At 43.8% G+C, this 13,835-nt stretch overlaps 2 protein-coding genes and 1 long non-coding RNA gene across 4 annotated transcripts in view; 2 read left to right on the plus strand and 1 right to left on the minus strand.

Moving 5' to 3' along the window:
* Window positions 1-13,835, plus strand: part of LOC122544536 (histone H1-like) — a 193,967-nt gene that overhangs the window by 32,931 nt on the left and 147,201 nt on the right.
* Window positions 1,250-2,041, minus strand: LOC122544531 (histone H1.2-like). Its single transcript, XM_043683844.1, has one exon. It carries the CDS (start codon window positions 1,973-1,975, stop codon window positions 1,310-1,312), a length of 666 nt encoding a protein of 221 aa, XP_043539779.1. The 5' UTR covers window positions 1,976-2,041; the 3' UTR covers window positions 1,250-1,309.
* The window catches only part of LOC122544630, a 12,146-nt gene continuing 6,652 nt past the window's right edge, over window positions 8,342-13,835 (plus strand). Inside the window, exons 1-3 of one of the 2 annotated variants that reach the window (XR_006310364.1) lie at window positions 8,342-8,369; window positions 9,164-9,218; window positions 12,699-12,780. This is a non-coding gene — a long non-coding RNA (uncharacterized LOC122544630). Of the gene's footprint in view, window positions 8,370-8,485; window positions 8,515-9,163; window positions 9,219-12,698; window positions 12,781-13,835 lie in introns of those variants that run through there. The other variant, XR_006310363.1, reaches the window with a different exon arrangement.

Raw genomic sequence — 13,835 nt, forward strand, 5'->3', positions numbered from 1 at the left:
TTTAAGGGAATGGAGAGCCCGCCCTAGAGCTGGGATTGGATACAGCCCTGTCCCTCAACCCGCAGAGAAACAGCTCCGGAAGGCACAGAAAAGGCAGGAAAAGAATTGTTGGAGGCTGATTGGATAACGTGAAATGACAGTTGGTCAGTTTGAAAATTCCTGCCGAATTCACTCTGACAAACATTGAGATTAAATTAAACATTCAAAAGCCAAACACCATCCGTCTGCAACTAAGTTAAAATTTCATATTTTATAGCAATTATTTAAAACCTAGTTAGCTGTCAGCGTAGACAGGAGTTGGGATCATTGCCACCTGTAACGGGGAGGAGGAAAGGCAGGGTTTAAACAGGTAAAAAGAATAACTGCAGATGCTGGAAACCAGATTCTGGATCAGTGGTGCTGGAAGTGGCACAGCAATTCAGGCAGCATCCAACGAACAGCGAAATCGACTTTTCCGGCAAAAGCCCTTCATCAGGAATAAAGGCAGAGAGCCTGAAGCGTGGAGAGATAAGCTAGGGGAGGGTGGGGGTGGGGAGAGAGTAGCATAGAGTAAGAGCTTCAGGGCAGAGGATTCTTGTTGAGAGAGGAGGAAAACTTCTTCAAGGCAGGCATCCTTGCAAGAGGATTCGCAGTAGGGATAAAATCAACGAGGTAAAAACAATAACAGCAGATGCTGGAAACCAGATTTTGGATCAGTGGTGCTGGAAGAGCACAGCAATTCAAAACAGCCCAGACAAACTGAACAACCGAACCTGTGCCGGCCGTGAATCAATCTAAATAACCCCGCCAATTTAAACATCTTAAAAGCTAATAGTGTTCACCGATAAAAGGGACAGAATCTCACTATCTTCTTTATTACCCTCAGATTGTAATTAGCCTGAAGACAATGTGGAATTGCTACCTGAACTGTCTGTAACAGGCAGATGGAAGGAACGCGCCATGAAAACATCCGCAGGGTCTCAGAATCAAAACTGAACAAAGTAACATTCCTGAACGGGTCAATGAAATAAAGATACTACAATGTGTCACATTCGTGACTTGGCAGGGTTATAAGTCGCGAAGTGAAATAACTGGATGGAGGTCAGTAAACCGTCCCCTCCCTATGTGATGCCTTCCACATTCACAGATCTGCGCTCTATCCTGCGCATGAGTGTTTATTTGATTTATTCAGGTCAACTAATAGCTGAGGTCCGTCTGCGCCCGGCGCCGGGACAGGGAACATTGGATTCGGGCTCAGCTTTTTCCTGAGATGTGGGTGGCTCTGAAAAGAGCCTTTGGGTTCAGATGGTTATATATTACACCGACTGGTTCATTTCTTTGCTGCTATCTTGGTCACTTTCGCTTTGGGCTTGGCCTTGCTTTTAGCCGGTTTGCTGAGGGGTTTGGGGGCTTTAGGGCCCTTGGCCTTTTTCACCTTCTTCACGGGAGTCCGTTTCTTTGGCGCTGCTTTGCTCACCGCTTTCTTTGGCGGTGCCGTCTTCTTGCCGCTCGCTTTCTTGGCTGGGGATTTCTTGGCCTGGGATTTCTTGACTGTCGGTTTCTTGGCCTGAGATTTCTTTGCTGTCGCCTTCTTGGCCAGTGATTTCTTCACGGCCGGTTTCTTGGCGGCTGCTGATGTTCCCGCCTTCTTTCCCGCTTTTGCCTTGACTGGATTCTTCGGGAGTTTGAAGGAGCCGGAGACGCCCTGGCCCTTGACCAGAACAAGGGAGCCGTTCGCCAGGCACCTCCTGATACTCATCTTGATCTGTGCGTTTCGCTTTCCCACATCGATCCCGCTTCTCTCCAGTCCCTTCTTTACAGCGGACAGAGACGCCCCTTTGCGATCCTTGATATCCCCGACAACCTTCAGAATCAGCTCTCCCAACCCGGGACCGGGTGTTCTTTTCCTGGGAGCCGCCGCCTTCTTCTTGGGAGCCTTGGCTTTGGTGGGAGCGGCGGCTGGAGGAGCCGTTTCGGCGGCTGCACTGTCGCTCATGTTGAGAACTCTGCGCTGAATCTTTCTCTGGGATAGTCTGAACTCGGTCAGCAATGAAGCTACTGGGGGCGGCACTGAGCAACTTCAAGGCAGCGAACGGACGGCGCAGGGACAACCTGCCGTCAGCTCCCTGTTCCTGCTGCCTCTCTGTGTTTCACTAAAGGCCTAAACTCTCCGATTCCTTTGAAATTCCGCATCTCCAGAAAGCCAGGCTCGATCGCTCCTCACCCTGACATGGCAAGCTTTACGGCTGAAAAGTTTTCACTCGAATTGACGGCTCCGTTGTCGAGTTAAACGTATTTTGCAGCTGCACTGATGGCGCTATCTGAGCTGAACGGTGACATTGTCGCTACTTTTCGATCGAAATCTTGAAACGAACAAATATATTGCCTTCAAATCTACCTTTGGGGTTTAGAAGGGGAGCAGGGGGATAATTTGAATTGTAAATATTTTTGAGTTACATAAGAGAGACTTGGAAATATCATAATGTTAGCGGACACACAAACACAATTACGTCAGACTAACCGTTCGCCATTTGCCTACAGTCTCCCTGACACAATATTCACATTCACACAGTCACACGCCAGAAAGTGTGGAAGGATAGAATTTCTCCTCCTTTCAGCCTTTGCTGCGGTGTCCAGGGAGTTTGTTGCAGTTCTTCTCCTCAGTAACTTTTACACTCTCATCAGCTCTACTGTTTACATCCTCAAAGATGGCCAGTCGGTTTGTCAAGCTTAGAGGACAAAACAGTGTGCACTGAAACAGGCCATTCATGTTCATGCTGACTCCAGCAGATCCTGAATACTGTTTTGTCAAATGCTTTGCAATTGAAGCTTTCATTTTGATATTTCCCTGCAGGCTGACTGGTCTATTGTTCCCAATTTTATGCCGACCTGTCTTTTCCATTGGATTGCTTACACTAGCTAACCTCCAATATGTGTAAATTATTGCAGAGCTTATGGAATCTTGGAACATGACCACCACTGCATCCACTATTACTCAGCCCACTACATTAAATACTCTGGGACGTAGATGATCAAGGCCTGGTGTTTCACAACCTTCAATCCTATCCACTATCCCAACATCATTTTCCAAATAATACTGATTTGGTTCAGTTTTACCCTCTCACTAAAGTCCCCAACATTAATACTGTGTTAGTTGTGTGAACATCTTTGTACAGAGAACAACAGTATGTTAGCGATTTTTGAAGACGTTTTTGTTCCCCATTTTGAACTCCCCTCTTTTATGGTGTAAGTGACATATGTCCTCTTTTCCAACCTATTTCTCTCTTTACACATTTATTAGTGCTTCAACATTTTATTTCTTTAATGGCTTCCACAAAGTTACGGTTTTCTTCATTTGCTCTTTATTAATCAAATCCCTTTTCACTGTCATTTGCTGAATTTGGATGTTTGCAGCCTTCACGTCTTTTGCTAAATTTCTTCCCCAATTGTAGGTCTTTTCGTTTGACCAAAAACTATATTGAATAGCCATTTCAAGTTTCACTACATCCTTTCTATAGGAGAGAGACCAGAATTGCACATAATATTCCAAAAATGGCATAAACGATGTTCTGTACACCCACAATATATTCTCCTAAGCTCTGAACAGTAAAGAAAAAATATTAAATGCCTTCTTTGCTATCCTATCTAACTATAACTTCACTTTCAAGGAACAATGAACCTGCATTCCAAGGTCTCTTTGTTCAGCAACACTCCACAGGACCTTACTATTAAGTGTGTAAGTCCTGCCCTGATTTGCCTTTCCAAATTGCAGCAGCTCATACTGATTTAAATTGAACTCAATATGCCACTCCTGGGTCCAACGGTCCAACTGATCAAGATCCTGCTGTATTCTGAGGTAGCCTTCTTTGCTGTACACTACACCTCCAATTTTTGTGTAATCTGCAACTTACTAACAATGCGTGCAACCTCACAACCAAATCATTCATAATAATGTGGAGGTGTGGGTGTTGGGCTGGGATGTGCAAAGTTAAAAATCACACACCACCGGGTTATAGTCCAACAGGTTTCTTTGGAAATATAAGCTTTCAGAACATAGACAGCTGATGGAACGGCAGCACTCCAACAGTTTTTACGTCGAAATAAACCTCTTGGAGTATAACCTGGTGTTCTGTCATCTTTTAACGAAAATTGTTTATATAAATGATGAAAAGCAGTGGACCCAGCAGTGATCCTTGCAGCACATCACTTGTCACAGGCCTCCAGTCTGAAAAGCATCCCAACACCACCACCTTCTGTCTTCTACCTTCGAGCAGGTTCTGTATCCAAATGGTTGGTTCTCCCTGTATTCCATGTGATCTAATCTTGCTAACCAATTTCCATGGGGAACCCTGTCAAATGCCTTACTTGAAGGCCAGATAGTTCACATCCACCACTTTTCCCTCATCAGTCCTCTTCTTCACCAATTTAAAAAAACTCAGTCGAGTCAGAGATACATGACTTCCCACACAGAAATCCATTTTGACTCCCCCTAATCAATCCTGGCCTTTCAAAAATATGCAAATCCTGTCTCAGAATCTCTTTAACTGTTTACCTACTGTCGATGTGGCGCAAAGGTAGAAGACAGAGGTGGTGGAGGGTTGTTTTTCAGACTGGAGGACTGTGACCAGTGGAGTGGCACAAGGATCGGTGCTGGATCCTCTACTTTTTGTCATTTACATAAATTATTTGGATGCGAGCATAAGAGGTACACTTAGTAAGTTTGCAGATGACACCAAAATTGGAGGTGTAGTGGACAGCGAAGAGGGTTACCTCAGATTACAGGGTTACAGGATCTGGACCAGATGGGCCAATGGGCTGAGAAGTGGCAGATGGAGTTTAATTCAGAGAAATGCCAAGTGCTGCATTTTGGAAAAGCAAATCTTAGCAGGACTTATACACTTATTGGCAAGGTCCGAGGGACCTACGGGGCAACTTTTTCATGCAAAGGGTGGTACGTGTATGGAATAAGCTACCAGAGGAAGTGGTGGATACTGGTACAATTGCAACATTTAAGAGGCATTTGGATGGGTATATGAATAGAAAGGGTTTGGAGGGATATGGGCTGGGTGCTGGCAAGTGGGACTAGATTTGGTTGGGATATCTGATTGGCATAGATGGGTTGGACCAAAGAGTCTGTTTCCATGCTGTACATCTCTAAGACGTTCACTGTTCAATAGTTCCCTGGCTTTTCCTTACCACCTTTCTTAAATAGTTGCACCACGTTAGCCAGCTTCCAGTCTTTTTGAACTTCACCTGTGACTATTGATGATACAATCACTTCCCTAGCTTATCGCCATGTTTCAGGGTACACCTGATCGGGTGTTTGTGCTTTATCCACCTTTTCCATTTAAAAACATCCAGCAGCACCTCCTCTGTATTATGGACATTTTTCAAGCTGTCACCATCTGTTTCCCTACATTCTCTCTCTTCCAGTTGCTTCTCCTCAGCAAGCACTTGCTTAGTATCTCCCACATTTCCTGTTGTTCCACACATAGGCTGCCTTGCTAATCTTTGCTGGGCCCTATTCGTTCCCTGGTTACCCTTTTGACCTTCATGTATTTATAAAATCTATTTGAATTTTCCTTAACACTATTTGCCAAAGCTATGTTATGTCCCTTTTTTGCCCTCTTGATTTCCTCCTTAAGTATATCCCTACTGCCTTTATATCTTTGAAAGATTCACTCAACCTCTGCTATGCTTAATAAAATATGCTTCCTTCTTATTTGGACCAAAACCTCAACTTCTTTTCTCATCCAGCATTTCCTACACCTACCAGTCATGCCTTTCACCCAAACAGGAACATATTGTCTCTGGACCCTCGTTTTCTCATTTTTGAAGGCTTCCCATTTTCCAGCCACCCCATTGTCTGTGAACATGTGCCCTCAGTCAACTTTTGAAAGTTCTTGCATAATACTCTCAAAATTGGCCTTCCTCCAAATTAGAAATTTAACTTTTAGATCTTGACTATCCCTTTCCATCACAGTTTTAAAATGAATAAAATTATGGTCGCTGACCCCAAAGTGCTCCCCCACTGAAACATCATTATATCCCAAGAGTAGATCAAGTTTTGCACCTTGTCTAGAAGGTACATTCACATACTGAATCAGAAACTTTTCTTGTACACACTTAAGAAATTCCTCTCTGTCTAAACTATTAACAATATGGCAGCCCCAATGTTTGGAATGTTAAAATCCCTCACCATAACCACACCATTATTCCTGCAGATCTAAGATCTCCTGACAAATTTGTTTCTCAATTTCCTGCTGACTGTTGGGGCGTCTACAGTCCAATCCCAATAAGGTGATCACACCCTTTCTTACTTCTCAGTTCCAGCCAAATAATTTCCATGGATATAAGCCCAGGAATATCATCCCTAAGTTGAGGTGTGACCTTATCTCTTACCAAACATGTCACTCCCCACTTTCTCTTGCTGACCCCTCCCCCCATCCTTCCGAGAACATTTGATTCCTGGAACATTAAGCTGCCAGTTGTGTCATCCCTGAACCATGTCTCTGTAATTGCTATCATATCCCAATTCCAACCCCATTTTCCTAACCATGTCCTGAGTTCATCCTCCTTCCCTGTTAGGCCTCTTGCATTGAAATAAATGCAATTTAAGTTATCAATCTTAACTCATTCTCTGCTATGTTACCGATTAGCAGTCTCAGATGGATCTCTTTTTTTCACTATCTCCCTGGATCCCACTGACCCCCCCCCACCCCCATACCTTACCAGTTTAACCCCTCCCGAGCAGCTCAAGGAAATGTCCCGACCAGTATATTAGATTCCTTCCAATTCAGGTGCAATGCTTCCTTTTTATACTGGTCATTTCTTCCCCACAAGAGATTCCAATGATTCAAAAATGGGAACGCCTCTCTCCTGCAACAGCTCCTGAGTTGGACATTACTCTGGTATATCATTTTATTCCTTCCCTCACTCTCTTGTAGCAGCGGGAGTAATCTAGGTATTACTACCGGAGAGGACCTCCTTTCTAAATTCTTGCGTCTCTTCCTTATTCTTCCTTTGGAATCTCATCCTTTTCCCCTCCTGTGTAGTTAGTTCCAATCTGTACTCCCCTTTGTGAATATCCTGCACTCTCTCCGAGATATCCTTGATCTTGACACGAGGGGGGCAACACTATTCTGATTTCACACTATCGGCCAGGGAGATGTCTGTCTGTGCCGCTGACATAAAGATTCGAGTTTTGTAATTTGTAAAATGAGGACCTTCAAAATCGCGACTACTTCCATCTAAAACGATAAAGGCAGCTGATGTCAGGGAACAGCGCCTTGAAATTGGACAAGTTCCCCTCCAAGACACTCACCATGCTGACTTGGAAATAAAACCACTTTCTTTCACTGTCACTGGATCAAGACCCTGGAACTCCCTATTCATGACATTGTGGGCAGCACATGGACAACAGTTGTTCCTGAAGGTAGCTGGCCCACCCCCTTCTCAAAGGACATCCACGTTCCAGGAGTGAATAAACAAAAACAGCTGGCGTACAATACATCACAAGGTTTCTGTCTGCAGCATACCTGACACTAAAATCTTTCATCCACAACAAACTAAATCGAGTCCCAGAGATGTTGTTGCACACCTGGTCTGACATTTGCACGGGCCTCCTGGCCCAGAAATAAGCTCTGACACTGTGATTCAAGACTCTCTCCATCAGTTATTTTCTGCCTTCATAAGTTCATAAGTTCCATTTGTATGTTACTTTGGGCAAGAAGTTAATATTTGTCAACAGGATTAAATACCACAGTTAACATTCGATCTGACCGTATGTTATTGAATGGGGGAGCACAGGGGATGGGCCGAGTGGCTGCCAGCTTCTCCGCCCCCTGATCAGATTGTGAGAGAGCCGGAGGGTGGAGTTATTAACATGACCCGGGAATGAACTCCATTCGAGCTTCATAAAGGGACAATGTCCCAGTTTGAAACGTTCCCTGCCGTTTCCCCAAAACTCCAGCTCCTTTCGTCAAACTGGGTGAAAAGAGAATTGGGGAAATGACCAATTGATGTTTGTTTCTGGGAGGCGGTTGGAGAGCAGCGCATGCGCAATGTTGCCCCACCCCCAATGCAGATTGGTCCTGACGAGAGGAGGAGAAAGTGAGGTCTGCAGATGCTGGAGATCAAAGTTGAAACTTTATTGCTGGAACAGCACAGCAGGTCAGGCAGCATCCAGGGAACAGGAGATTCGACGTTTCGGGCACAGGCCCTTCTTCAGGAATGACTGAAGAAGGGCCTGTGCCCGAAACGTCGAATCTCCTGTTCCCTGGATGCTGCCTGACCTGCTGTGCTGTTCCAGCAATAAAGTTTCAACCCTGACGAGAGGAGCGCATGCGTGAGGCCCTCCCCCAGCGCTGCCATTGAGGAGCATTTACTCAGTGAGTGCAAGAGGTTTGTTTGAAACAGACCGCAATGGAGAGATCGGCGCCCAGGGAAGCGAGGGAACAGCAGGCTCCTTCCAGCAGCACATCGGGATGGGAGCCTGGGACACAGAGGGGGCTCCGAGACCGGGATTGATTCGGGGTGAGTTCAGGGAGAACCGGGGGCTGTTTGTAAGAGGCCGAGCGGAGCAGGAACTGGTCCCGGAACTTGGAGTGAGCGGGCTGGGGGGAAGAGAGAGGCCTTTCTCGGGCTGTGTGTGGGCCTGCTGAGGGAGGCAGAGCGGGAAGAAGCTGCTGTGGGACATTCTTGTGATTTTTAATTACCTAAACTCTGATGGAAATTCATCGTTTGGCTTCTGTTTCACGCTGTTTGTTGCGAATAGACATTGAAATAAAGGACAGTAGAAACAAGTGTAATAATCCTGTGAAGGGTAAATATAGCAGGCACCGGGAACGTCTCCAAGTATGTGAAATCGTGCCCAGTGTTCGTCTTTCAACAGTTGGTGTATTGGGAGTTGGATATTGAAATGTGTAATCATTCCATTTGTGGAGCTGTGCATTTCTTGGTTAGTTTATTTTTATCTTAGTAAAATGTTTTTGAATTTCGAAAATAGAAAAAGACTGGAAGGAGCTCAGGGCTCGATTGGAACCAGGATCTGTTCTGTTCACCTTGCCTTGTTCAAAATCAAAGAATTATAATGATCATGACCTGAATATTGCATTGATTATTTGATGTCTAACTACTCAACTGCTAGTGATGTACAGGAGCTCTCTCTTTTGTCTTTCTCCAGGCAAATATTTGATGGATCAATCCAAGGGTGACCAGCTGCTTCTCACACTGAGCAGGTATGTTACCACTGTTAGAGAGGAGAAGGTCCTTTCCACTGTCTGAGTGAATTGAGTCAGACACACATTGAGCTCAATTTCCAGAAGTACACATTCAATCCAAGAGTTAAACACAACTGACGATATATAAATCTATATTATTTCAACCTGTTCTGAATGCATACTACCTCAGTGACGGTAAATTCCATTATTCAAAACCAATTATCATTCATAAGATTAGAACAGGTGAGACTGTACCCTTGTAATAAATATACATTTGAGCTGCATTAAATCCACGTGTAGAATAGGTATTTTTAAAGTTATAATCAATAATCAATCATGCTGTTACATTGTTATAACAAGTATATATGAAGTCGGTATTGAGTGCAGATATAGAAGCAAAGTTGGACATTGAGTAACTGAGCAGGACAAATTTATTCTTTTGACAAATAGTTGTCCTGTGCAAAGACAATAATCAAACAATGTAAATTCCAAATGTATCTCTTGGTCAAGCTTGAGTAATGCAGAAGCATTTCCACACTTTTTAATGTATGAAATAAGACATTAAACCCACCTCATAAAGTGCATCAGGTCATGACATGCGGGACTGGAAACACTCTCTACCTGTCAATTTCTTCTTTGTCAAAGTGAGTGTAACTGTCAATTTAGTATCTTTCAGACTCTGCTGTGTGAATATATAAATATAGTTGTCAATCTGTAGCTGTCAGTTGTTTCAATACTCACCTTTGCAAAGAATTTGAATTTTACTGTATTAAATATTAGGTTTAATTTTACATTTTGTGTGTGCAGTAGTCTTTGTCAGTTGCTGCTCGGCACTGCAGTAATATAACATCTAACACTAACATCTTCTGAATGTGTGAGCTGAGATTTCATCGTCGCAATCAGTTTCTGCTTTGTGACTGTGAGAGATCAGTTATCAATCTTTCCCTGTCAGGCTCTGTAGTGTCAGTGTTTGAGTGTATTTATAAAACTTTCCCTGTCAGTTTGTGTAACTGTTGTTATCAATCTGTACCTCTGAGATTCTACTTTATGAATATGTGAGTATAGCTATCCATTTGATTTGATCTAATTATTGTCCCATGCCATGAGATTCAATGGAAAGTATTGTTTTGTGCACTTTACAGGCAGACAATAGAACAGGGTAATAGAACAGAATCCACAATACAGTATGAAAGCTGCAAAGAGAGAGATTAACATTAAAATTTGAACGAGATTAGAGTGGTGCTGGAAAAGCACAGCAGGTCAGGCAGCATCCGAGGAGCATTCTGGATAGAATGTAGGTGTTCTGCAAGGTGGACACCCAACCTACATTCAGTTTCCCCAACATAGAGGAGACCACATTATGTGCATTTTCCTTGCCACCGTCAGTTCTGAGGACCGGTCACTAGACCTGAAATGCTGCCAGACCTGTGAATTTTCCACTAATTTCTGTTTTATTATCAATCTCTATCTGTCAGTTTCTGCTCTGTGAATATGTGAGTGTAGTTCTTTATCTGTTCTTCATACTAGTTTCCACTAACTGTTTGGCATTCCGAACTTCATCCACTCACTGCCAGTGTCTCAGTGTAAATGTCAATTTGAGATTAGTTCTGCAGTTATTGGGTGGCACAGTGGTTAGCACTGCTGCCTCACAGCGCCAGAGACCCGGGTTCAATTCCCGCCTCAGGCGACTGTCTGTGTGGAGTTTGCACATTCTCCCCATGTCTGCTGAGGTTTCCTCCGGGTGCTCCGGTTTCCTCCCACAGTCCAAAAATGTGCAGGTTAGGTGATTTCGCCATGCTAAATTGCCCGTAGTGTTAGGTGGAGGGGAATGCATCTGGGTGGGTGTGCTTCGGCAGGTCGGTGTGGACTTGTTGGGCCGAAGGGCCTGTTTCCATACTGTAAGTAATCTAATCTAAGTAATCTTTCTCCAAAATTTACTACCACCTGTATGTGTAAGTTATTAATCAATCTGTCCCCATCAGATTCTGCTCTGTGCATCTGAGAGTGCAGTTACAAATTTGTATCTACCAGTTTTTTTATAAATATGTAAATTCATTTATCATACTGTACCTGTCAGGTTTTGCTATGTGAATGTGTTAGTCTAGTTATCAACCTGTACCTGTCATATGTGTGTGTGCCTGATTATTGTTCTCTCCCTTTCAGTTTCTGCAATATGAATATGAGAAAGCAGATATCAATCGATGTCTGTCAGTTTCAGTTGTGTCAATACGAGAGTTTAGGACTTGATGTATATCTGTGATAGCAGTTCTTAGGTGTTGTGATTGTACCTTAAGCTCATGCATTTTGTGATTTATGACTCAATCACAGAATTGGTATGGACATTCAGCCTGTTGTGTCTGTGCTGGGACATTCTATTCTTTATCTGTTCTCCATACTAATTTCCACTAACTGTTTGGCATTCTGAACTTCATCCACTCACTGCCAGTGTCTCAGTGTAAATGCCAATTTAAGATTAGTTCTGCAGTTATCGGCCTTTGGATACCTATAGTGCCACTTTTGCTCTGTGTGCAACAGTGACGAGTCACGTATATGGATGCCATTCTCTTTCTACATTCAGTTGTGTGTTTTCAGGCAGCATGTCAGATAAACCAGTTCAATGTTCGCTAAACCTGTGTGATTGAGGGATGAATGTTGGTTCAATACTTACCTTTGCAAAGAATTTGAATTTTACTGCATTAAATATCAGGTTTAATTTTACATTGTGTGTGTGTGTGTGTGTGTGTGTGCAGTAGTCTTTATCAGTTGCTGCTCAGCACTCAGGCACACAGTAGAAACTGTTTGGGACAGATTGGTAAGTACCACACACATTTGCTGGGCAGAAATTGACTGGTATATATTGATAAATAAACTCGCATTTCCGCATCAGAAAAACACATAGGGACTGATTCTATTTATTGAAAATATATGACATGTATTTATCAACCAGACCCTGGCAGTTTCCTCTATGTGGATACACGAGTTCAGTTACCAATCTGCACCTGTCGGTTTATGGTATGTGAATGTATGAGTGTAGTTATCAGTCTGTCCCTATTTGTCTCTGTGATGAGAAAATGTAAATATATTTACCACAGAGTGACAGGGACAGATTCATAACTGCATTCACTCACATATGTGCACAGCTTATACTGATTGTAATTATCACTCAGATATTCACAGAGCAGCATTTAACAGGTACATCTTGATAATTGTTCTCACATTCACTGAGGAGGAACTGACAGGTATGGAGATAAGGAAACTGTCATATTCGGACACGCACTGGCATCAGATTATCCCATTTGTAGAGGTGTTGGTTAGTATCTGGTTCTCAGTGAATTGGTACAGAATGTTTTGATATAATCACTAAAGAACAGCTCAGGCCAATATTAAAAACAGCCCTGTGGTCCTGCTGTCTTGAAGGAAAAACAGTCAAATGATTATTAAATTATTTCATTGACTTAATGTTGATTTACATACGATGTCCCTTCTGTCTTCCTCCAGACAATTACTTGAAGGACCAAGACAGTGTAATATGTCCTCGGTACAAAGCCAAGTGTGATCAGTTCCTTCCAACAAATAGCAGGTATGTTACTGCAGTCAGACTGAAGAAAATCCTTTCCACAGTTACAGAGCAGATTGAATTAGACACACGTTGACTCAGTTTCCAGAGAGAAATTTTCAAATCAAGAGTCAACTACCTCGGAGGAATTACATTTTTTTTTCTCTCTCTCCATTCTTTATGTACATCACCCCATTTGCCAATAATTGTTATAATTCACAGCCATAGAGTTATAGAGATGTACAGCACAGAAACAGACTATTCGGTCTGACTCATCCATGCCAGCCAGGTATTCGAAAATAATCACGTCCCGTTTGGCAGCACTTGGCCCATCTCCCTCCAAACCATTCCCATTCATGTACGCTTCCCGGTGCCTTTAAGTGTTGGAATTGTTCCAGCCTCCACCACTTCCTCTATCAGTTCATTCCATATACACTCCACCAGTTCCACCACAGAACACAACAGATTGCCTCCTTCTTTAGAGACCGCAATTTCCCTTCCCATGTGGTTAAAGATGCCCTCCAACGCAACTTGTCCACATCCCGCAATTCTGCCCTCAGACCTCACCCCTCCAACCGTAACAAGGATGGAAACCCACTGGTGCTCATCTTCCACCCTAGCGACCTTCGATAAACCAAATCATCTGCCGACATTTCCGCCACCTCCAAACATACCCCACCACCAGGGATATATTTCCCTCCCCAGCCCTTTCCACCTTTCGCAAAGTCCGTTCCCTCCGTGACTACCTGGTCAGGTCCATGCCCCCCCTACAACCCACCCTCCCATCCTGGCACCTTACCCTGCCACAGCAGGAATTGCAAAACCTGCACCCACACCTCCTCCCTCACCTCCATCCAAGGTCCTAAAGGAGCCTTCCACATCCATCAAAGTTTTACCTGCATATCCACCAATATCATTTATTGTATCCGTTGCTCCCGATGCCGTCTCCTGTACATTGGGGAGACTGGACACCTCCGAGCAGACAGCTTTAGGGAACATCTCTGGACCAATCAACCACACCGCCCCGTCGTCCAACATTTCAACTCCCCCTCCCACTCTGCCGAGGACATGGAGGTCCT

This window comes from Chiloscyllium plagiosum, chromosome 50 (genome assembly GCF_004010195.1).
Source record: "Chiloscyllium plagiosum isolate BGI_BamShark_2017 chromosome 50, ASM401019v2, whole genome shotgun sequence".
Classification (NCBI taxonomy): Eukaryota; Metazoa; Chordata; class Chondrichthyes; order Orectolobiformes; family Hemiscylliidae; genus Chiloscyllium; species Chiloscyllium plagiosum.

Coding starts and splice junctions, on each gene's coding strand:
- LOC122544531 (XM_043683844.1), bottom strand. CDS start 1,975: ATGAGCGACAGTGCAGCCGCCGAAACGGCTCCTCCAGCCGCCGCTCCC.